A 22,390-nucleotide genomic window follows, 5' to 3' on the forward strand; every position below is an offset into this window, starting at 1 on the left:
GGGATTGGGGAGCTGGGGGGGCTATTGGGGGCTTTGGGGCGTATTTGGGGTATTTGGGGGGGGCTTTGTGGGTTTTGGGGGGGCTTTTGGGGGTATTGGGGCATTTGAGGGGCTTTGGGGGGCTCTTGGGGGGCATTCGGGGGGCTGCGGGGTGATGGGGGGCTGTGGGGGGGCTTTTGGGGGGGCTGGGGGGCTCCGTGGGGTGACGGGGTCCTCCAAGGCTACCGAGCCAGGACCTCCGGGCCGGGTAGAGCGGCCCCAGCGCCCTCCAGGCGCGCGGCGCCTCGGGGGGGGCGGGGCCAGAGCGGCCCGGCGGGAAAAACCACAGAGCGGGGCCTGCGCCGGCCTAGAGCGGCGCCCCGCCCATTTCCGGTGCCGACCGGAAGCGGGGTCCTCGCGGCCACTTCCGGCGGCGCGGCCGGGGCAGGAGGCGGACATGGCGCTGCCCGCTGCGCTGCTCCGCGGGGCGCGGGGCCCGGCCGCCGGTGCGGGGCGGGGCGGGGCGGGGGGGGGGGGCGGGCCCCGGGGCCGGGGGGGGCTCGGACGGGGGCGGGGAGCGCGGGGAGGGCGGCGGGGGGTGAAGGTCATGGGGCACGGGGGGGGGGAGGGGGGAACCCGGGTCCTCCCCGGCCCCTCGGGGCCCCCCGGGCCCCCCCTCACACCCCTCCCCCTCCCCCGGGACCCCCCCGCCCCCTCAGGGCCCCCCCCTCCACTTACCCCCCCCCCAGAGACCCCCCCAAACTCCCTTAGGGCCCTTCCCGCCCCACTTAGGCCCCCCCCACCCCCATAGGCCCCCCCACCCCCTTTAGGGCCCCCCCAAACCCCCCATAGGGCCCCCCCAAACCCCCATAGGACCCCCCCAAACTCCCTTAGAGACCCCCCCAACCCCCTTAGGGCCCCCCACCCCCTTAGGGCCCCCCGAAACCCCCATAGGGGCTCCCCCACCTCTCCTTAGAGCCCCCCCCCACCCTTAAGGCACCCCCAAACCCTCCTTAGGGCCCCCCAAACCCTCCTTAGGGCCCCCCTAACCCCCTTAGGGGTCCCGCCCCTCCTTAGAGCCCCCGCTTAAGGCCCCCCCAAACCCCCTTTAGACCCCCCCCAACCCCCGTAGGGCCCCCCCAAAACCCCTTAGAGCCCCTCAAACCTCCTTAGGGAACCCCCAAACCCCCCTTTAGGGCCCCCCCACCCCCTTTAGGGCACCCCAAACCCCCTTAGAGCCCCCCCCCACCCTTTTAGGGGCCCCCCCACACCCCTTTAGAGCCTCCCCAATCCCCCTTAGGGCCCCTCACCCCTTTTAGGGCCCCCCCAAGCCTCCTCAGAGCCCCCCAAACCCCTTTAGAGCCCCCCCAAACCCTCTTAGGGCCCCCCCACCCCTTTTGGAGCCCCCCCAAACCCTCTTAGGACCCTCCCACCCCCTTTAGGGCCCCCCCAAACCTCCTCAGAGCCCCCCAAACCCCCTTTAGGGCCCCACCACCCGTTTTAGGGCACCCCCATCTCTTTTAGAGCCCCCCCCAAACACCCTGAGGGCCCCCCCACTCATTTTAGAGCCCTCCCCAACCCCCCTTAGGGCCCCCCCAACCCCCCTTAGGGCCCCCTACCCCCTTAGGGCCCCCCCAAACCCCCTTTTAGGGCCCCCCAACCCCCCTTAGGGTCCCCCACCCCCTTTTAGGGCCCCCCCAAGCCCCCTTTTAGGGCCCCCCAACCCCCCTTAGGGCCCCCCCACCCCCCAAGGGCCCCACCCGTCCGGCGGGGGGGCTCCCCCCACCCCTGACCCCCCCTTTCCCCCCCCCAGCTCTCCGCAGCCGCCTCCCTCTGGGCGCCCTGGGCACGGTGAGTGATTCTGGGGGGGCGGAGGGCTCTGGGGGTGCCCCCCTCCCCCGCCCCCTGACCCCCCCGCGCCCCCCCAGGCCCCCCCCCGGCGGGGGCTGGCGGCGGAGGCCAAGGCCACCTACGTGCGGGACAAACCCCACCTCAACGTGGGCACCATCGGCCACGTCGACCACGGCAAGACCACGCTGACGGCCGCCATCACCAAGAGTAGGGGGGGACCCCGAAATGGGGGGGGGGACCCCCGAAATGGGGGGGAGGGATCCCTGAAACAGGGGGGGAGGGATCCCTGAAACGGGGGGGAGGGACCCCCGAAACGGGGGGGAGGGACCCCCGAAACGAGGGGGGAGGGACCCCGAAACGGGGGGGGGGGACCCCCGAAACGGGGGGGGGGGAATCCCTGAAACGGGGGGGAGGGACCCCCGAAACGGGGGGGGGGGACCCCGAAACGGGGGGGGGGACCCCCGAAACGGGGGGGAGGGATCCCTGAAACGGGGGGGAGGGACCCCGAAACGGGGGGGGGGACCCCTGAAACGGGGGGGAGGGACCCCCGAAATGGGGGGGGAGGGACCCCTGAAACAGGGGGGAGGGACCCCCCAAAGAGGGGGGGAGGGACCCTGAAACGGGGGGGGACCCCGAAACGGGGGGGGGGACCCCCCAGACAGGGGGGAGGGACCCCCGAAATGGAGGGGGGCACAAATGGGGGGGGGACACCCACAAAATGGGGGGGGGGCCCACGAAATGGCAATGGGGGGGCACAAAATGGGGCAGAGGACCCCCAAAATGGTGGGGGGGGGGCATAAAATGGCGGAGGGGGGCACAAAATGGGGGGGAGAACTCCCAAAATGGGGAGGGGGGCACAAAATGGGGGGGGACACCCACAAAATGGGGGGGGGGGCCATGAAATGGCAATGGGGGGGCACAAAATGGGGTAGAGGACCCCCAAAATGGGGGGAGGGGGTGTCACAAAATGGCAATGGGGGCACAAAATGGGGGGAGGAGGACCCCTAAAACGGCGGGGGGGGGGGCACAAAATGGCAGAGGGGGCCCCCCAAAATGAGGGGGGGGGGGCCAGAGTGTGTGTGGGGACCCCCAAAATGGCAGGGAGGGGGGGTTGTGGGGGGGCTGTGGGGGGTCAGCGGGGGCTGTGGGGGTCTGTGCGGGTTTCGGGGTGACCCCCCCGCCCCCCCCAGTCCTGTCGGCCTCGGGCAGCGCCCGGTTCCGGCGCTACGAGGAGATCGACAGCGCCCCGGAGGAGCGGGCGCGCGGCATCACCATCAACGCCGCCCACGTGGAGTACGCCACCGCGCGCCGCCACTACGCCCACACCGACTGCCCCGGCCACGCCGACTACGTCAAGGTCAGCGCCCCCAAACCCCCGGGGACCCCCCCAAACCCCCCGGGGACCCCAAACCCCCCCAGGGACCCCCAAACCCCCCCGGGACCCCAAACCCCCCCGGGACCCCAAACCCCCCCGGGACCCCAAACCCCGGGCAGAGGCCTCCCCGCCCCCCCCCCACCAGGGGCTCTGTTTGCCCCCTCCTGCCCCCACCTGGATGGTTTTGGGGTGCTCCTGGTGCCCCCCCAGTGTTTTTTGGGGTCCCCTCACCCCTCTCCACCCCCCCCAAGGTGTTTTTGGGGTCCCCGTGCCTTTTCTTGCACCCTCCCCAGTGTTTTTGGGGTCCGCTCCTTGCCTCCCCCAGCGTTTTTGGGGTCCCCCCCTCACCCCCCCCCAGTGTTTTTTGGGGTCTCCCCGCCCCTCCTCACCCCCCCTGGTGTTTTTGGGGTCTGCTCCTCGCCCCCTCCAGTGCTTTTTGGGGTCCCCCCACTCCTTCTCACCCCCCCTGGTGTTTTTGGGGTCCCCCCCTCCCTTCTTGCCCCCCCTTCCCTTCTTGCTCCTCCCTCCCTTCTTGCCCCTCTCTTCTTGCCCCCCCCCCATTATCGGGGTCCCCCCAAACCCCCCCCTTCCCCCCCAGAGCCCCCCCCATATTATTGGGGTCCCCCCAGAGCCCCTCTAGGTCCCCCCCCCCATTGGGCTCCCCCGAGCCCCCCCATGTTATTGGGGTCCCCCCAAACCCCCCCCGTGTCCCCCCCATTATTGGGGTCCCCCCCATCACCCCCCGGGGCCCCCCCAAATCCCTCCTGCCCCCCCCCCGAGCCCCTCCCTTTGCGTCTTCGGGGTCCCCCCCCCCCCATTATCGGGGCCCCCCAGGGGGTGCTGACCCCCCCCCCCGTTTTTGGGGTCCCCCCCCGTTTCTGGGGCCCCCCAGAACATGATCACGGGGACGGCGCCGCTGGACGGCTGCATCCTGGTGGTGGCGGCCACCGACGGGCAAATGCCCCAGACCCGCGAGCACCTGCTGCTGGCCAAGCAGGTGGGCGGGGCCGGGGGGCGGGGCTTGGGGGGGCGGGGCCGGGGGGCGGGGTCTCGGGGGGCTGGGGGAGGGTCTGGAGGGGGGAGCTGGGCGGGGGGTGGGGAGGTGATTGGGGGGCTGGGGGGGATCTGTGGGGCTGGGGGATCTGTGGGGCGGGATCTGTGGGGCTGGGGGGGATCTATGGGGCTGGGGGGGATCTGTGGGGCTGGGGGATCTGTGGGGCAGGATCTGTGGGGCTGGGGGATCTGTGGGGCGGGATCTGTGGGGCTAGGGGGGATCTATGGGGCTGGGGGGTCTACGGGGCAGGATCTGTGGGGCTGGGGGATCTGTGGGGCAGGATCTGTGGGGCTGGGGGATCTGTGGGGCGGGATCTGTGGGGCTGGGTGGGATCTATGGGGCTGGGGGGGATCTATGGGGCAGGATCTGTGGGGCTGGGGGATCTGTGAGGCAGGATCTGTGGGGCTGGGGGGTAGGATCTAAGAGGCTGGGTGGGATCTATGGGGCTGGGGGATCTATGGGGTGGGATTTGTGGGGCTGGGGGGCATCTATGGGGCTGGGGGGATCTATGGGGTGGGATCTGTGGGGCTGGGGGAGGGTGTGGAGGGGCAACCTGGGGGGGCTGGAGGAGGGTTCTGTGGGGCTGGGGGAGGGTCTATGGGGTTGGGGGGATCTGTGGGACTGGGGGGGGATGTGTGGGGCCAGGGAGGGGATGTGTGGGGCCGGGGGGGATCTGTGGGGCCAGGGGGGATCTATGGGGCTGGCGAGGGGGCCGCGTGGGGCTGCCCCATAGCTGCGCCCGCCCGCAGGTGGGGGTGCAGCACGTGGTGGTCTACGTCAACAAGGCGGACGCGGTGGGGGACCCCGAGCTGCTGGCGCTGGTGGAGCTGGAGGTGCGGGAGCTGCTGGCCGAGTTCGGCTACGACGGCGAGCGCACCCCCGTCATCGTCGGCTCCGCGCTCTGCGCCCTCCAGGTCAGCCCCACGGCCGCCCCACGGCCGCCCCACGGCTGCCCCACGGCCGCCCCACGGCGGCACCTGCGAGCGGGCTCTCTGTGTCCCCACCGGCCGCGCCGGTGATGGCGCCGCCTGCCCCACTGCGCCCCGCGAGCTGCCGCGCTCTGCCCCACGTCCTGCCCCACGTCCTGCCCCACATCCTGCCCCACATCCTGCCCCACAACCTGCCTTTCTCTGCCCCGCGTTCTGCCCCACAACCTGCCCCTTTGTGCCCCACCGCACCGCTCACCCTCCCTCACAACTTGCCCCGCGGCTTGGCCTGCCCGCGCTCTCCCTTCTCCCCCACGCCTCGCCCCACAGCTGCCCCACGGCCGCCCCACGGCGCCCTGACCCCGCCCCCTTTTCCGCCCCGCAGGACCGCGACCCCGAGCTGGGGCTGAACTCGGTGCTGAAGCTGCTGGAGGCCGTCGACACCCACATCCCGCTGCCGCCCCGCGACCTCGACAAGCCCTTCCTGCTGCCCGTCGAGGCCGTCCACTCCATCCCGGGTACCTCCCGCCCCACGGCCGCCCCACGGCCACCCCACGGCTGCCCCACGGCCCCGCCTGACCCCCCCCTCCGCCTCTGACCCCCCCCGCAGGCCGCGGGACAGTGGTGACGGGGACGCTGGAGCGCGGCACCATCCGCAAAGGCGACGAGTGCGAGTTCCTGGGCTACAACCGGCACCTGCGGACGGTGGTGACGGGTGAGCCTGCCCCACGGCTGCCGCCCCACGGCTGCCGCCCCACGGCTGCCGCCCCACGGCGCCGCCCCACGGCGCTGCCCCACCCACAGCGCCGCCCCACGGCTGCCGCCCCACGGCGCCGCCCCACGGCGCCGCCCCACGGCTGCCGCCCCACGGCGCCGCCCCACGGCGCCGCCCCACGGCGCTGACCCGCGTCTCCCCCGCAGGGATCGAGATGTTCCACAAGAGCCTGGAGCGGGCGGAGGCCGGGGACAACCTGGGGGCGCTGCTGCGGGGGCTGAAGCGGGAGGACGTGCGGCGGGGGATGGTGATGGGGAAACCCGGCTCCCTGCAGGCGCATCAGAAGGTGGAGGCGCAGGTGGGTGCGCCGTGGGGCAGGCCGTGGGGCAGGGCGTGGGGCAGGCCGTGGGGCAGGCCGTGGGGCAGGGGGAGGACGGGGGGCAGGGGCAGTGATGGGGAAATGCAGTTCCCTGCACGTGCGGGAAGAAGGCGGAGGTGGGTGCGCCGTGGGGCAGAACAAGAGCAAATGGGGATGTGGGGCACAGTGAGGCAGGCTGTGGGGCAGAACAGGGGCAAGACGTGGGGCAGGACAGGAGTACAATTTGGTGTGGTTGGGGGGCAGGTTGTAGGGCAGAAGCGGGGCATCGTGTGGGGTGAACAACAGCAGATTGCGGGGCAGACGTGGGGCAGAATGGAGGCAGGCTACGGGGCAGGAGTGGGGCAGGCTGTGGGGCAGAAAAGGGGGCAGGCTGTGGGGCAGGAGTGGGGCAGGCTGTGGGGCAGAAGGGCAGGCTGTGGGGCAGGAGTGGGGCAGGCTGTGGGGCAGAAGGGCAGGCTGTGGGGCAGGAGTGGGGCAGGTTGTGGGGCAGAAGAGGAGCAGAATCAGGAGCGAGCCGTGGGGCGGCTGTGGGGCAGCCCCCCAGCGCCCCAGCCCCACGCCCGCCCCCCGCCCCCCAGGTCTACGTCCTGAGCCCGCAGGAGGGCGGGCGGCACCGGCCCTTCGTGGCGCACTACTCGCCCGTCATGTTCTCCCACACCTGGGACATCGCCTGTCGGGTCCTCCTGCCCCCCAACAAGGTACCGCCCGCTTCGGGGGGAGGGGGGGGCGCCCCACGGCGCGCCCCGGGGCCTGCCCCACACCTCCCCTGCCCCACAGGAGCTGGTGATGCCGGGGGAGGACGCGACGCTGAGCCTGGTGCTGCGGCAGCCGATGGTGCTGGAGCCGGGGCAACGCTTCACCCTGCGCGACGGCTCCCGCACCATCGGCACCGGCGTCGTCACCCGCACCCTGGCGCTGACGCCCGAGGACCAGGCCCTCAGCTGGGGGTGACGCCCGCCGGGGGGCGGGGGGACGACGCCCGCCGTGGGGTGTGGGGGGGGGGGGACGGCGCCCGCCGTGGGGCGCGGAGGGGGGGGACGACGCCCGCCGGGGGGCGGGGGGACGACGCCCACCGTGGGGCGCGGAGGGGGGGGACGACGCCCGCCGTGGGGCGGGGGGGGTGGGGACACAACCGTGCTGCTGTGGGGCAGGGGGCGGGGGGGGGGGGGGGTGAGAAGCGGGTGAGGGGTGACAAAAGAAGCGGCCCCTCCCCCGCTGGGGTTAGTTTAAGGTTTTATTAATTTTTTTTAAAGTTTTTTTCTTTTTTTTTTTTTTTTCCTTTTTTTGGGTTTTTTTTTTGTTTTTTTTTTTTTTTTGTTTTTTTGTTTTTGTTTTTTTAACGTAATAAAACCCCCGCCCGCGGCGCCGCCCCCCAGCCCCCCCCGTCCGCCTCGTTTCTCACCCATCCCCCCACTATAAATAATAGAAAATCACCCTGGGGGGGGCGGGGGGGGGGGCGCGGTTGGGGGGGCCCCTCCCCCCCGCCCCACGCCCACTTGTGGGGCAGAGGCTCCCCCCCACTTGTGGGGCCGGCGGGTGGCGGCGTCAGTTCCCCGGGGGGTGGAACGGGAGCTGCTGGGACGGGTGGGACTGGACTGGAGGGAGATGGGGGGGGTGAGTGTGGGGTGCCCCCCAAGTCCCCCCTCTGCCCCCTAAGTGCCCCCCAAGTCCCTCCTCCCACTCCCCCAAGCCCCCCGACCCCCTAAATGCCCCCCTCCCAGCCCCCCAAGCGTCCCCCCCGCCCCACAAGCCCCTTCTCTGCCCCCCAAGTACCCCCCAACACCTCCCAAGTCCCCGTCCCCCTCAGTGCCCCCCTCCCAGCCCCCCAAATCCCCCCCAAATCCCGCCTCTGCCCCCTAAGTGCTCCCCCAAGTGTCCCCACAAGCCCCCCCAGTCCCCTGAGTGTCCCCCAAGTCCCTCCCCAGCCCCTCAAGCCCCCCCTCTGCCCCCCAAGTCCTCCCAAGCCCCCTGGCCGCCCAAGTGCCCCCCCCAAGTCCCCTCCCCCGCCCCCCCTCACCTTGGTGGTGCCCGATGTAGGTGTAGGGGGAGGGGCTGGAGGCGGGCAGAGCCCCCACCCCGCTCTGGGGGACCCCACCCTGGGGGGGCCCCCCGTGGCTCTGGGGGGGGTGGAGCAGCATCACCTGGGGGGGGTGGGGCGCCCCGGGGTGGGGGGGGGGCGCTGCCGGCAGCCCCGGCTGCACGTGGGCCTGGGGGGAGGGGGGGGAGGGGGGGTCAGAGGGCACCTGGGACCCCCCCGTGTCCCCCCCATCCCCCAACATTGCCGTGTTCCCTGTCCCATGTGTCCCCCCATCCCCCCACATCCCCCCATCCCCCCCATGTCCCTGTGTCCCCCCACGTCCCCCCACATCCCTCCATCCCCCCCCGTCCACGTGTCCCCCCGTCCCCCCACGTCCCCCCCATGTCCCTGTGTCCCCGCACGTCCCCCCATCCCCCCACGTCCCCCCATCCCCCCACGTCCCCCCTGTGTCCCCATCCCCCCATGTCCCTGCGTCCCCCCACGTCCCCCCCATCCCCCCACGTCCCCCCCGTGTCCCCATCCCCCCATGTCCCTGCGTCCCCCCACGTCCCCCCCATCCCCCCACGTCCCCCCATTCCCCCCATTCCCCCCCATGTCCCCCCATTCCCCCTCGTCCCCCCCATCCCCCCACGTGCCCCCACCCCCCCGCCCCCACCTGCCCCACGTGGGTGACGCCGTAGCCGTGCTGCAGGCTCTGGTGCAGGGCGTAGACGGCGGCGGCGGCGGCGGGGGGGGGTTGGGGGAAGCTGCTCTGGGGGGAGGGGGCGCCGGGGGGTGGGGGCGGGGGGGGCAGGGCGGGGGGCGTGGCCCCCAGGGCGGCGGCCGCCGCCGCCGCGTGGAAGAGGCTCTGCTGCGGGGGCTGCTGCGGCTGCGCCCCCCCCAAGTGGGGGGGCTGCCCCCCCTGGTGCTGCGGAGGGGGAGGGGAGGGTGAGGGGGGGGTCTGAGCCCCTCCCCCCACCCCCCCCCAAGATAGAAGAGGGCGGGGCGTACCTGGGCGGGGCTGGGCGTGGCGTGCTGGGGGGGCGGCTGGCTGCCCGTCGGCGTGGGGGGGGGCTGGGGGTGCAGCGGGGCGGCGTGGGGGGGGTACGACTGGTGGACGGCGGCTGCGGGGGGGGGGAGGGGCGAGAGATTAAAAGGAAAGGCGGGGGAGGGGCGACGGGGGAGGGGGGGTGGGGGAGGGGGCGACTCACCGTAGAGGGTCTGGGGGGGCGGCTGCTCGGCGGGGGGGTACTGGGGGGCGGGGGGGGGGTGGCTGCCCGAGGGCAGGAGCCGGGGGCTGGAGGGCAGCATCGGGGCGAAGACGGGCTGGGGGGGGGAGGGGGGGCGTTCAGGGCCATGCCCCTCCCCCCCCGCCCCTCCCCCGAGCAAGTTACACACCCCGTGGCCCCCTCCCCCACTTCACGCCCCTCCCCCATCACCCCACCTCGCTCCCCTCCCCCATATTACACTCCCCTCCCCACATCACCCCCCCACCCGCTCCCCTCCCCCACATCACCCCCCCACCTGCTCCCCTCCCCCACATCACCCCATCTCCCCCCTCCCCCATATTACACCTTCCCCACCCCCCATCACCCCCCACCCCTTCCCATCTCACCCCCCTCCCCCACATCACTCTGTTATCTCACTCCCCTCCCCCATATTACACTCTCCCCACCCCCCCATATTACGCTCCCCTCCCCCACATCACCCCCCCACCCGCTCCCCTCCCCCACATCACCCCATTTCACCCCCTCCCCCCTATTACACCCTGTGCCCCTCCCCCCATCACCCCCCACCCCTCCCCCATCTCACTCCCCTCCCCCATATTACACCCTGTGCCCCACCCCCCACCCCTCCCCATCTCACTCCCCTCCCCCATATTACACCCTCCCCCCCATCGCCCCCCACCTCACGCCCCTCCCCCCCATCACCCTGCCATCTCACTCCCCTCCCCCTCCCCCCCGTTACCTGCGAGGGGTAGTGGGGGAGGGGCTGGACGAGGGGGGGCTGCCCCCCGAACTGCTGGGGCCCGTAGGAAATGTAGGAGGAGTAGGGGGGAGGGGCGGCCGCCACCAAGGGGGGGCCGGCGGCCGCCGCCTGCACCAGGGGGGGGGCGGAGGCGGGGGGGTGCGGCTCCGAGCGCGGCGGGGGGAGCGAGCCTGCGGGGGAGGGGAGGGAGCGGTGGGGGGAGGGGCCACGGGGACCCCCCCCTCCCCGGGGTGGCATAAAAAGGGGGGGGAGGGGCAAAAAAACGGCGAGGGGAGGGGGATCCTTACCTTTAGCCCCCCGGTATTTGCCCTGCTGGGAGCTGGAGACGGGGTAGGGGTACATCTGGGGGGCCTGGGGGGAGGGGCGGAGAGGGGTGAGGGGGGGTCTGGGAACCCCGGTCCCCCCTTTTGTGTATCGGGGGGGGGGTCTCACCTGGACGGGGGCGGGGCTCATGTGGAGCTGGGGGATGTAGGAGATGTAGTGGGGGGGTCCGTAGACGCCCCCCCCCCCCTGCCCGGCGGCCGCCAGCACCCCCAGGGAGGGGGTGGAGTGGGCGCGGGGTCCCGGCGAGGTGGGGGTGCTGGCGGCCTTGTTCTGGGGGGGGGGGGGCGGGGGGCAAGGGGTGAGCACCCCCAAAACCCCCCGTGACCCCCCCCTCCGCCCCCCAAGAAGTTGGGGACCCCCCCGGGCTCACCACGGCCAGGAGCGGCTTGGAGGGGTTGAACTCCTTGGCGTTGGGGTTCAGCGTCGACTTCTTCACCTGCCTGGGGGGGGGGGATTTGGGGTGCGGGGGGGGGGATTTGGGGTGCGGGGGGGGAACCAGGGGGGTGGGGGCAGGGAGAGACCCCCCCCTCGCTTGCATCCCCCCCCCCCCAATCCCCATCACGGCCCCCAAGACCTGGTGTCCCCCCCTCCCAAAAAACTCACCCTGCCCCCCAAAACTCTCATCGCGCCCCCCCCCAAACTTTGTGGCCCCCCCAAAAGTCATCGGGGCCCCCCCCAAATTTTGTACCCCCCCCAAAATCTCCTTGCCCTTTGTCACGCCCGCGCAAAACCCTCGTTTCCCCCCCCCGAAAACTCATCGTGCCCCCCAAAACCCTGTTTTCCCCCCAAAAAACTCGTGACCCCCCCAAACCTTGTCACCCCCCCCCCCAAAACCTCATCGTGCCCCCCAAAACCTCCCCCCACCCCCATGCACCCCCACTTACTCGGAGACGGGCCGTCCTCCTTCTCCTCCCCCTCGCCTTTCCCCGGGGGGGTCCCCGGGGGGGTCCCGGCCCCTCCCCCCTTCTCCGGCCCCTCCCCCGCCTCGGGGGGCCCGGGCCCGGCCTCGGGGGGGCCCTCGGGGCCCCTCCCCCTCCCCTCGGGGGGCTCAGGGCCCCGGGGGGGGAAGGGCTCCGGGGGGGGCTCCGGGGCGGTGCTGGGCTGCAGCTGGGAAGGGGGGTGAGCGCCCCACGGCCGCCCCACGGCCACCCTAGATCTGCCCCACAGCTACCCTATAGCTGCCCCATGCACCCTATAGCTGCCCTATAGCTGCTCCGTACGCCCCACAACTGCCCTATAGCTGCCCCACAGCCACCCCGCAGACCCCCATTGCGCCCCACAGCCCCCCAAAACCCCCTCTGGCTTGTCAGTCCCTGCCCCACAGCCACCCCATAGCCACCCCACACGCCCCACGGCCGCCCTATAGCTGCCCCACGGCCACCCCACACGCCCCATGGCTGCCCCACATCTGCCCCACGTGCCCCACGGCTGCCCCACATCTACCCCACGGCCACCCCACGCGCCCCACAGCTGCCCCACAGCCACCCCACACCCCCCACAGCTGCCCCACAGCCACCCCACACCCCCCATGGCTGCCCCACGGCTGCCCCACACACCCCACGTGCCCCACATCTGCCCCACACACCCCATGGCTGCCCCACATCTGCCCCACAGCCACCCCACGCGCCCCACAGCTGCCCCACAGCCACCCCACACCCCCCACAGCTGCCCCACAGCCACCCCACACCCCCCACGGCTGCCCCACACACCCCACGTGCCCCACATCTGCCCCACATCTGCCCCACACGCCCCATGGCTGCCCCACATCTGCCCCACGGCCGCCCCCCACCTTAAACTGCGCCCCGAACTTGCGCAGCTCCTCCAGCTGACTCCGCTGCTGCTCCGTCTGCAGCCCGCCTGGGGGGGACCCCAAAAAAAAGGGGGGTGAGGGGGGGCACCCCACACCCTCCCTCCCCCCGCCCCCCAAGTTGGGGGTCGCCCCCCCACCCCCTCACCTTTCCCGGGGGTTTTGGGGGGCTCCGGGGGTCCGGGGGCCTCCAGGGCTCTGCCGGCGTCCTTGGGGGCGGGGGCAGGGGGCTCCTTGGCCGGGGGGGGCGGGGCGGCCGTTTGGGGGGAGGGGGGGTTGGGGGGAGGCCCCTCCCCCCGCGACTCCCCGCCGGGGGGGTCCTGGGGGGGGGCGGCCGCTTTGGGGGAGCGGGGGGGGTACATGCGCCCCGCTGCGGGAGAAGGGGGGGGGGGGTCACCCCCTTCGCTCTGACCCCCCCCAACTTTAACCCCTCCCCCTCCATTTTAGCCCCTCCCCCCTCAGGTTCAACCCCTCCCCCACAATTTCCGCCCCTCCCGCTCAACTTTAACCCCTCCCCCCACTTCAACCCCTCCCCCCTCAATTTTAACCCCTCCCCATTTCAACCCCTCCCCCAACTATAACCCCTCCCCCACAATTTCAGCCCCTCCCCCGCAATTTCAGCCCCTCCCCTCAATTTTAACCCCTCCCCCACTTTAAGGCTTTCCCCTCAATTTCAACCCATCTCAACCCCTCCCCCATTTTCAACCCCTCCCCCATTCCAACCCCTCCCCCCCAACTTTCGCCCCTCCCCCCCACCTTCCCGCCCCTCCCCCTCACCTGGGGGGGGGTTGGGGGGGGTCTCTGCCGCCCGCCCCCCCCCGCCGGCCCCCGCCTTGCCCCCCGGGCGGGGCGCTGCGACTTGGGGGACATCCGCGACGGCCCTGGGGGGGGGGAGGGGGACACACGATCGGGGGGGGCTCCCAGCGCCCTCCCCCCCCCCCCCACAAATCCCCTCCCCCACTCACCTCCGTTGACGCCCGGCTCGGGGTGGGGGTGGGGGGGGGGCCCCGCGGGGGGGGGGCAGGGAGCCCCCCCCGGGCCGCCCCCCCCCTCGGGCGGAGCCGCAGCGCAGGCCGCCCCCCCCCCGCACCCGCTGGGGGAGGGGGGGGGAACTTGGTCTCCCTGCAAGGAGAGGGGGGGTCAGGGGGGGCTTGGGGGGGGTCGGGGGGGGGGGCTTGGGGAGGTCAGGGGGAGTTTGGGGGGGCGCAGGGGGGTTTGGGGGGGTTGGGGAGGTCAGGGGGAGTTTGGGGGGGCTCGGGAGGGGTTTGGAGAGGTGTTGGGGGGGTTTTGGCGGGGCTCAGGGAGAGTTTGGGTGGGGTGAGGGGGTTTTGGGGGGGCTCAAGGGGAGATTGGGGGGGTCAGGGAGGGTTTGGGGGGGTTGGGGGCTCAGGGGGGGGTCAGGGAGAGGTTTGGGGGGTCACAGAGAGGTTTGGGGGTGCCGGGGGGCTTGGGGGGGGGTCGGAGGGAGCGTTGGGGGGCTCAGGGGGTGCCGGAGGGGGGGGCAGGGTGGTTTGGGGGGCTCAGAGAGAGATTGGGGAGCGCGGGGGGGGGTTGGGGGGGCTCAGGCAGGGGTTTGGGGGTGCAGGGGGGGCTCAGGCAGGGGTTTGGGGGTGCAGGGGGGTTGGGGGGCTCAGGCAGGGGTTTGGGGGTGCAGGGGGGGCTCAGGCAGAGGTTGGGGAGCACAGGGGGTTGGGGGGCTCAGGCAGGGGTTTGGGGGTGCAGGGGGTTTGGGGGGGCTGAGGCACGGGTTTGGGGGTGCATGGGGGGGCTCAGGCAGAGATTGGGGAGCACGGGGGGGTTGGGGGTTCAGGCAGGGGTTTGGGGGTTTGGGGGCGCGGCCCTCACCGCGGGGGGGCCCCGGCGGGGCTGTCGCGGCCGGAGGGGGCCGGGGGGGCGGGGGCGCGGGGCCCCTCCTCGGGGCGCCCCTCCTCCTCCTCCAGCGCCAGGCGCAGGCGGTAGTGGGGGCTCGCCTCGATCTCCCGCGCCAGCGCCGCCGCCCGCGCCTCGCGCTGCCGGAAGGCCTCCGAGTTCTCCTTCTCCAGCGGCACCCTGCGGGCACGCCGCCGGTTGGGGGGCACGCCGCCGGTTGGGGGGGCACACGGGCGATTGGGGGGGCACGCGGGCGGTTTCAGGGGGCACACAGGCAACTGGGGGGGCACACAGGCCATTTGGGGGGGCACGCAGGCGGACTGGGGGGGATATATGGCTGTTTTGGGGGGACACGCAGGCGTTTCGGGGGACACATGGGCGATTGGGGGGGCACGTGGGCGATTGGGGGGGCACGCGGGTGGATTGGGGGGCACGCGGGCGATTGGGGGGGCACATGGGCGGATTGGGGGGGCACATGGGCGGATTGGGGGGTCACGCGGGCGGATTGGGGGGGCACGCGGGCGGATTGGGGGGGCACATGGGCGGATTGGGGGGTCACGCGGGCGGATTTGGGGGGGCACACGGGCAGGTTGGGGGGGCACGCGGGCGGATTGGGGGGGACATATGGCTGTTTTGGGGGGACACGCAGGCGTTTCGGGGGGCACCGGCCACCGGGGGGGCACACGGCCGTTTGGGGGGGCACGCAGGCAGTTTGGGAGGGCACGTGGGCGGATTGGGAGGGCACATGGGCGATTGGGGGGGCACGCGGGCGGTTTGGGGGGCACACGGGCGATTGGGGGGGGCACACGGGCGATTGGGGGGGCACGCAGGCAGATTGGGGGGGCACCGGCCACCGGGGGGGCACACGGGTGGATTGGGGGGGCACGCGGGCGGTTTTGGGGGGCACGCGGGCGATTGGGGGGCACACGGGCAATCGGGGGGGGACATATGGCTGTTTTGGGGGGACACGCAGGCGTTTCGGGGGACACACGGGCAATTGGGGGGGCACACGGGCGGCAGTTTGGGGGGACGCGGGCGATTGGGGGGGCACACGGGCGATTGGGGGGGCACATGGGCGATTGGGGGGGCACGCAGGCAGTTTGGGGGGCACGCGGGCGATTGGGGGGCAGACACGAGCATTCTGGGGGGACACATGGGCACTTTGGGGGGGACACACGGGTGTTTTGGGGGGACATATGGCTGTTTTGGGGGACACGTGGGCGTTTTGGGGGACACAAGCGTTTTGGAGGGACGCGTGGCTGGTTTGGGGGGACACGCGGGTGTTTTGGGGGGATGACGGCCATTTTGGGGGACACATGGGTGTTTTAGGGGGACACAAGCGTTTTGGAGGGACGCGTGGCTGTTTTGGGGGGACACGCGCGCGTTTTGGGGGGACACAGCCATTTTGGGGGGACATGTAGGCACTTTGGGGGGACATATGGCTGTTTTGGTGACACACAGGCACTTTGGGGGGGACGCAGCCGTTTTGGGGGACACACGGGTGTTTTGGGGGGACACGCGGGACTTTGGGGGGGGACACGGGCGTTTTGAGGGACGCGTGGGCATTTTGGGGGGGGACGCACAGACGCTTGGGGGGGACGAGGCGATTTTGGGGGGCTGACAGCCGTTTTGGGGGGCACAGGGACGTTTGGGGGGGGGGTAGACCCGTGTGGGGGGGGAGGTGCAAGCGTTTTGGGGGGGACGCGGCTGTTTTGGGGGGGGACGCGGCCGTTTTAGACCATACGTGGCCATTTGGGGGGGGGACCCAACCATTTTAGGACACCCGAGCTTTTTAGGGGCCCCCCACCCTTCCGGGGGGTCCGACGCCCGTTTTGGGGGCCCCCCCCTCCCCGGGGCGCCCCCACGCACGTGTAGGAGGCCAGGCTGCTGTCGTAGGTGGTCTTGACGCCGTAGTTCTCCTCGTTAAACCTGAACATCTCGTTGGGGTCCCAGCCGTTGGACTTTGGGGGGGAGGAGAAGGGCGTCAGCGCGGCGGGGGAGGGGCGGCGGGGCCTCCCCTCCCCCCCCCGCGCCCCTCACCACGTCGGAGTCGAGGTCGTAGTCGTCGCTGGCGCCGTCGCCGCCCTCCCAGCGCTGCAGCACCTTCTCCTTGTGCTCCCCGTTCACCTTCAGGCTGGTGGCGATGGCCGAGTCCGTGAACTTGTCTAACGAAGCCGGGGGGGTTAATTAACGCCCCGCGCCCCTCCCCCCCACGCCGCGCCCCCCCCGTCCCCCTCCCCCCCCCACCTTTGGTGGCGAAGGTGAAGTCGACGTTGCGGAAGCGCAGCAGGACGACGTCGGGGGGGCGGAAGACCATGGTGTCCACGATGTCCTCGCGGCGGGGACCCCCCCCGGGGGGCTCGGGGGGGCGGCGGTGGACGGCGTCCAGGGCCAGCTCGAACTGGGGGGGGGAGGGGAGGCGTTGGGGGGGGAGGGGAGGCGGCGGGGGGGGAGGGGAGGCGGCGGGGGGGGAGGGGAGGCGGGGGGAGGGGAGGGGAGGCGGGGGGAGGGGAGGGGAGGCGGGGGGAGGGGAGGGGAGGCGGGGGGGGGGGAGGGGAGGCGGGGGGGGGGGGAGGGGAGGCGGGGGGAGGGGCTGACCTTGGAGCTGAGGGTCTTGAAGATGCCCTCGAAGGTGCTGCCGCTCCTCACCTTCACCTCGCAGGTGGAGCCCTGGGGGGGGGGGGGGGACGTAGTGGCACCCCCAGACCCACAGCGGCACCCCCAGACCCATTGCTGGTCCCATAGCAGCCCCCCCAGACCTACAGCGACACCCCCAGACTCATAACGGCACCCCCAGACCCATTGCCAGCCCCATAGCAGCACCCCCAGACCCGCAGACGCACCCCCAGACCCACAGCGGCACCCCCAGCCCCCTAACCAGCCCCACAGCAGCCCCCCCAGACCCATACACGCACCCTCTGACCCATAACGGCACCCCCAGACTCATTGCCAGCCCCATAGCAGCACCCCCAGACCCACAACCAGCCCCATAGCAACCCCCCCCGACCCATAGACGCACCCCCTGACCCATAGCGGCACCCCCAGACCCATAGCGGCCCCATGGCAGCACCCCCAGACCCATAGACGCACCCCCAGACCCATAGTGGCACCCCCAGACCCATAGCGGCACCCCCAGACCCATAGCGGCACCCCCAGACCCCTAACCAGCCCCATAGCAGCACCCCCACACCCCTAACCAGCCCCATAGCAGCCCCCCCAGACCGGCAGACGTACCCCCAGACCCATAGACGCACCCCCAGACCCATAGACGCACCCCCAAACCCATTACCAGCCCCATAGCGGCACCCCCAGACCCATACACGCGCCCCCCGACCCATAGCGGCATCCCCAAACCCATAACCAGCTCCATAACAGCACCCCCAGACCCATAGGAACCCCCCCAGACCCATAACAGCCCCCCAGCCCCACAACCAGGCCTATAATCGCTCCTCAGCCCCATACCCGCCCCCCCAGCCCCATAGCCAGCCCCATAACTGCCCCCCCAGCCCCATAAGCGCCCCCCCAGCCCCATAGCCAGCCCCATAACCGCCCCCCCCAGCCCCATAAGCACCCCCCCAGCCCCCTAACTGCCCCCCCAGCCCCATAACCGCCCCCCCAGCCCCATAACCGCCCCCTCAATCCCCATAACCGCCCCCCCAGCCCCACAGCCGCCCCCCCGCCCCATAGCCAGCCCCATAACCGCCCCCCCAGCCCCACAGCCAGCCCCATAACCGCCCCCCCAGCCCCATAACCGCCCCCCCAGCCCCATAGCCAGCCCCACAGCCGCCCCCCCTGCCCCATAACCGCCCCCCCCGCCCCACAGCCGCCCCCCCGCCCCTCACCACGCCGGCCGTCAGGACGTGCAGCATGCGGGAGTTGTTGTAGACGCCCTCAAACACCTTGGGGGGGGAGGGGAGGGGGTGAGGGAGGCGCCCCCGCCCCTCCCCCGACTCCCAACTGGGGGGGTACGGGGTTGGGGGGGAGCCCCAAAAGTCTCCCCAGCGCTTGGGGGGCGCTTACCGGCACTTGGGGGGGGCCCTTCCCCGTGCTCTGGCCTCTGCAACGAGATGAGCTCGTTAAGGGGGCAACAAACGGCTCGTTAAGGGGGGGCCCCCGCCTGGGCGGGGGGAGATGGGGGCCCCCTGCCCCCCCCATTGGTCCATGGGGTCAAGCCCCCCAATTATGCCCCCCCCCCAACTGACACCAGGAGGTGCGGGGACCCCCCCAAGGACAGCCCCCCATGTGGGGATCCCAATGCCCCCCCCACACCCTGGGGACCCCCGCATGAATCCCCCCATACCCGGGGACCCCCCGAACCCCCCCCCTCTTCTAACGACCCCCCCCATAGCTGAGGACCCCCAAAACACGCCCCCCCCAGCGCCCCCGCCATAGCTGGGGACCCCCAGGACCCCCCCCAGCGCCCCCCCCATACCCGGGGACCCCACGACCCCCCCAACTGCCTCCGCCAACCCTGAGGACCCCCCCAGTGCCCCCCTCCCCAGCTGGGGACCCCCAGAACACCCCCCAAATGCCCCCCCAACCTTGGGGACCCCCCCCAAGGACCCCCCCATACCCGGGGACCCCCAAGACCGCCCCCCATAACCGGGGATCCCCTCAACGACCCCCTCACCCCTCCAGCGACCCCCCCCCATACCCGGGGACCCCCAGGACCCCCCCCAAATGCCACCCCCAACCCTGAGGACCCCCCCAGCGACCCCCCCGATACCAGGGGACTCCCAGGATCCCCCCCACCGCCCCCCCGAGGACCCCCCCGATACCTGGGTACCCCCAGGACCCCCCCAATGACCCCCCCCACCCCCACCCGGCGACCCCCAACGCCCCCCCCCCATTACCTGCCGCCGCCGCTCCCCCCGGCCCCCCCCCCTCCTCCTCCGGCCCCCCCCGCGGCGCTGGCCGGGCCCCCCCCAGGCCCGGGGCTGAGGCTGCCGTTGGGGCTGACGCTCGTCGGAGGCGGGGGGGGCGGCGGCGGCGGCGGCGGCGGTGGAGGCGGCGGCGGCGGGGCCTTGCGGGCGGCGGGGGGCGGCGGGGCGGGGAGCGGCTGCTTCAGCATGGCGGCGGGGGGGCCCGGGGCCGTGCTCCGGGGCTCTGGGGCCGCTCCGGGGCCTCTCCCCCCCCGCGGCGGCGGCGGCGCGGCCGGTGGCGGAGCCCTGAGGGGGGGGCGGAGGAAGCGGCGGAGGGAGACGGGCGGCCGCGGCACCGCCTGCCCCAAGGCGGCTCCTTCCGCTGCGCATGCGCGCTGCCTCCGCGCCGCCGGCGGCGGGCCTCCCCCCGCTGGGCTTTTTTGGGGGAAAACGCCCATTTTCCGTCAAGGCCTTTCGCTTTCTTCGCGTTTTTGGTCCCCAGAGCGATTTATTCGCGGCTCGCGGCGCCGAGGGAGCGCCCTCCGCCGAAAAAAATAGTCCCCGGCCGCCCCCCCTGCGCATGCGCGCCGGGGCCACAAAGGGCTCCCCCCCTCCCTCCGCGCCCCCGCGCATGCGCAGAGCCGCCCCGCCCGCCGCCCGCCCTGCCGCGCATGCGCCCCCGCCGCCCGCGCATGCGCACGCCCCTCCCGCCGCGCCCCGCTCCGCCGCCCGCTCGCAGGCAGCGCGCATGCGCGGACCCCCCCTTCCCCACCGCCCCCCTCCCGCGCATGCGCGCCGCCGCTGCGCGCCTCCGCGGCGCATGCGCAGAGGGGGAGAGCGGCGCGGCGCGCATGCGCACTTGCTCCCCTCCCTCCGCCGCCGCCTCCCGGGGGGCGCTTGAGGACACGGGCGGATCCTTCCGCCGGCCGCAGCACGGCGGGGGGGGGGGGGGGGGCGAGTCCGCCCCCTCCGGTCCCCGTCAGGTACCGCCGGGAACCGGGGACCCGCCGCCTTTCCCCGCCCCCCCCCCCGTGGCCGCTCTGGCCTCGCCCGCCTTCCCCTCTCTATGGTTCCGCCCCCCCGCAGGGCGACGCTCTGGTCCTCCCGGCGCTGTCTCTATGGTGGCGGCGCGGGGAGGGAGCGGCCCGCCGGGCCTGCGCGGTGCTGGCGGGCGGCTGAGGCGCTCCAGGCGCCGGAGGACCCGGCTCTCTACTGCTCTCGCCGCGCCGCTCTGGCCGCCCCTTGCTCTGCGATCGGCGGGCGCCCCCCAGCGCGGCCCGGCTCTATGGTAAGGGGGCGGGGCCGGAAGCGGAAGCGCGGCCGCGGCCCGGAAGCGGAAGCGGCGGGCGGGGAAGGGGGGGGAAGGCGAAGAAGAAGAAGAGGAGGAGGAGGAGGAGGAAGAAAAAGGGGGGGGTCTGGGCCCCCCCGCCCCGTTCGCACTCGGGACCAGCGACGCGGAGCCGGGGCGGGGCGGGGCCGCCATGGTCAGCACCGGGGCCGGGGGGGGGGGGGGGTCTTGGGGGGGCGGCTGGGGGGGGCCCCGGGGGGCGGGAGAGGGGCTCGGGGGGTGGGGGCGGTCTTGGGGAGCAGGGGAAGCCTCTGGGGGGGGTTGGGATAGTTTGGGGGGCAGGGGGGGGGTCTTGGGGGGTCGGGGAGGGGGTCTGGGGGGCCGGGGGGGGCCCTGGGGGGCAGATTTGGGGGTGTTGTGGGGGCGACGGTGGTTTTGGGGGGTGGGAGAGGGGCCCTGGGGGGGGCGGAGGGGCTGGGGGGGGTGGGGGGGGCCCTGAGAGGGGAGAGGGGCGGTAAAGAGTCCGGGGGGGGGTGGGAGGGGGGGGTCTGAGGGTCTTGGGGGGGTCTGAGGGTGTTGGGGGGTTCTGGGGGGGGGTCTGAGGGTTCTGGGGGGGGGTCTGCGGGCTCGGGGGGGGGCTCTGGGGGGGTCTGAGGGCGAGGGGGGGGTTGAGGGTGTGGGGGGGAGTCTGGGGGGGTCTGAGAGCCCTGGGGGGGGGCTCTGGGGGGGGTCTGAGGGCGAGGGGGGGGTTGAGGGTGTGGGGGGGGCCCTGGGGGGATCTGAGAGCCCTGGGGGGGGGCTTGGGGGGGGTCTGAGAACGTGGGGGGAGCTGTGGGGGGGTCTGAAAGTTTTGGGGGGCTGTGGGGGGGGGGATCTGAGAGCGTTGGGGGGGTCTGAGGACCTGGGGGGGCTCTGGCCCCCCCCCCCCCCACCGCCCCCCTCCCCCCCCAGGTGAGGCCGCGGGCGGGCGCCGGGCCAAGCTCCAGCGGGCGCCGGGACCCCCCGGGCCCCCCACCACCGCCATGAACGGCAGCGCGGGGGAGGGGGCCGACGCCGAGGCCGACATCATCGCCGGGGGAGGAGGAGGAGGAGGAGGAGGAGGAGGAGAAGACCCCGCCGACGCCCCCGCCCCCGCCGCCCCCACCCCCCCGGGCTGGCGGGATTTTTGCGAGAGCCACGCCCGAGCCGCCGCCCGCCACTTCGCCCGTCGTTACCTGGCCTTCGTTAGCGCCCACCCCCAATTCGGGGGGGCGGGGGCCGAAACCGCCTTTTCCCGCCGCTTCGCCCGCCATTTCGTCGAACATTTCGAAGCCGAAGTGACGCGAGCGGCCGGGGGAGGGGGAGGGGGGGCTCCCGACGCTTCCCCTCCCCCGCCCCGTTGCCCCATCGCCCCCTTCACCGGCGCCCATCCCCCGCCCCCGCCCCCCCTCGCGACCCTTCCGAAACCGGCAGCGAATCTTCCGCCGCCGCTTCCCCCTCCGATCCCCCTTTTCCCGGCGGGGGAGGGGCAGCCCCCCAATCCCGCAGTTCGGAAGATTTGGGGGGCGGGGGAGGGGCGGCCGATTCTTCTCCCCCTCCCCCCCTCCCCAAATCCAAACTCCGCAAACGTTTTTCCCTCCGCAGCGTCGGCCGCAGCGTCCGCGGGATCTTGCAGTGGCGGGGGGGGGGCGGCGGCGGCGGCGGCGGGGGGGGCACCAACGACCCCTCCCCCCCTTCCGCCCCTCCCCGCCCCTCCCCCCTCCCCGCCAACACCAACTCCAACTCCTCGGGCGGGGGAGGGGGAGCCGAACCCCTCCCCCACGACCGTTGGAGCCAACGTTTGGAACGTTTACGTTTGGGGCGCCCCCCCGGCCCCCCCAAACGCGAGGGGGTCCTGAATTTCATGGTGGCCGACGACGGGGGAGGGGCGGGGTGGGGCGGGGGAGGGGGGCCCCGGGGCCGCTGGCAGCGTTGCC

General features: G+C 73.2%; 2 protein-coding genes and 1 long non-coding RNA gene across 3 annotated transcripts; 2 read left to right on the forward strand and 1 right to left on the reverse strand.

Annotated features, from left to right (window-relative positions):
* Nucleotides 1-387: 387 nt before the first annotated feature.
* On the forward strand, nt 388-7,263 carry TUFM (Tu translation elongation factor, mitochondrial). The gene is made up of 11 exons (XM_075135400.1): nt 388-485; nt 1,793-1,830; nt 1,908-2,037; nt 3,021-3,187; nt 4,098-4,202; nt 5,009-5,173; nt 5,571-5,703; nt 5,796-5,900; nt 6,107-6,258; nt 6,858-6,977; nt 7,057-7,263. Exons 1-11 carry the CDS (start codon nt 437-439, stop codon nt 7,228-7,230), a joined length of 1,338 nt encoding a protein of 445 aa, XP_074991501.1. The 5' UTR covers nt 388-436; the 3' UTR covers nt 7,231-7,263.
* Nucleotides 7,264-7,617: 354 nt separating this feature from the next.
* ATXN2L (ataxin 2 like) lies at nt 7,618-19,649 on the reverse strand. Its single transcript, XM_075135393.1, has 22 exons — nt 19,139-19,649; nt 18,306-18,342; nt 18,128-18,184; nt 16,884-16,955; nt 16,533-16,686; nt 16,326-16,450; nt 16,155-16,246; nt 14,262-14,465; nt 13,382-13,534; nt 13,194-13,297; nt 12,565-12,786; nt 12,399-12,466; nt 11,474-11,716; nt 10,980-11,183; nt 10,718-10,879; nt 10,573-10,636; nt 10,265-10,455; nt 9,508-9,622; nt 9,308-9,420; nt 8,973-9,224; nt 8,297-8,486; nt 7,618-7,874 (listed from the first exon to the last, which is right to left on the reverse strand). The coding sequence occupies exons 1-22, from the start codon at nt 19,603-19,605 to the stop codon at nt 7,825-7,827; spliced, it is 3,339 nt and encodes a 1,112-aa protein (XP_074991494.1). The 5' UTR covers nt 19,606-19,649; the 3' UTR covers nt 7,618-7,824.
* Nucleotides 19,650-20,501: 852 nt separating this feature from the next.
* LOC142074642 (uncharacterized) lies at nt 20,502-22,026 on the forward strand. The gene is made up of 2 exons (XR_012670659.1): nt 20,502-20,631; nt 21,387-22,026. It is a non-coding gene; the product is annotated as an uncharacterized LOC142074642 (long non-coding RNA).
* The last annotated feature ends 364 nt before the right edge of the window (nt 22,027-22,390 follow it).

This window comes from Calonectris borealis, chromosome 39 (genome assembly GCF_964195595.1).
Source record: "Calonectris borealis chromosome 39, bCalBor7.hap1.2, whole genome shotgun sequence".
Lineage (NCBI taxonomy): Eukaryota > Metazoa > Chordata > Aves > Procellariiformes > Procellariidae > Calonectris > Calonectris borealis.

Bases quoted from the DNA above. Each gene is read 5' to 3' on its own strand.
- TUFM (XM_075135400.1), top strand. From the start codon at position 437: ATGGCGCTGCCCGCTGCGCTGCTCCGCGGGGCGCGGGGCCCGGCCGCC. The intron at 4,203-5,008 runs GTGGGCGGGGCC...GCCCGCCCGCAG, and splicing joins ACCTGCTGCTGGCCAAGCAG to GTGGGGGTGCAGCACGTGGT. The intron at 5,174-5,570 runs GTCAGCCCCACG...TCCGCCCCGCAG, and splicing joins CCGCGCTCTGCGCCCTCCAG to GACCGCGACCCCGAGCTGGG.
- ATXN2L (XM_075135393.1), bottom strand. From the start codon at position 19,605: ATGGGCGTTTTCCCCCAAAAAAGCCCAGCGGGGGGAGGCCCGCCGCCG. The intron at 16,687-16,883 runs GTCAGCCCCTCC...TCCCCCCCCCAG, and splicing joins TCAAGACCCTCAGCTCCAAG to TTCGAGCTGGCCCTGGACGC. The intron at 10,456-10,572 runs GTAAGGATCCCC...CCTCCCCCGCAG, and splicing joins CAAATACCGGGGGGCTAAAG to GCTCGCTCCCCCCGCCGCGC.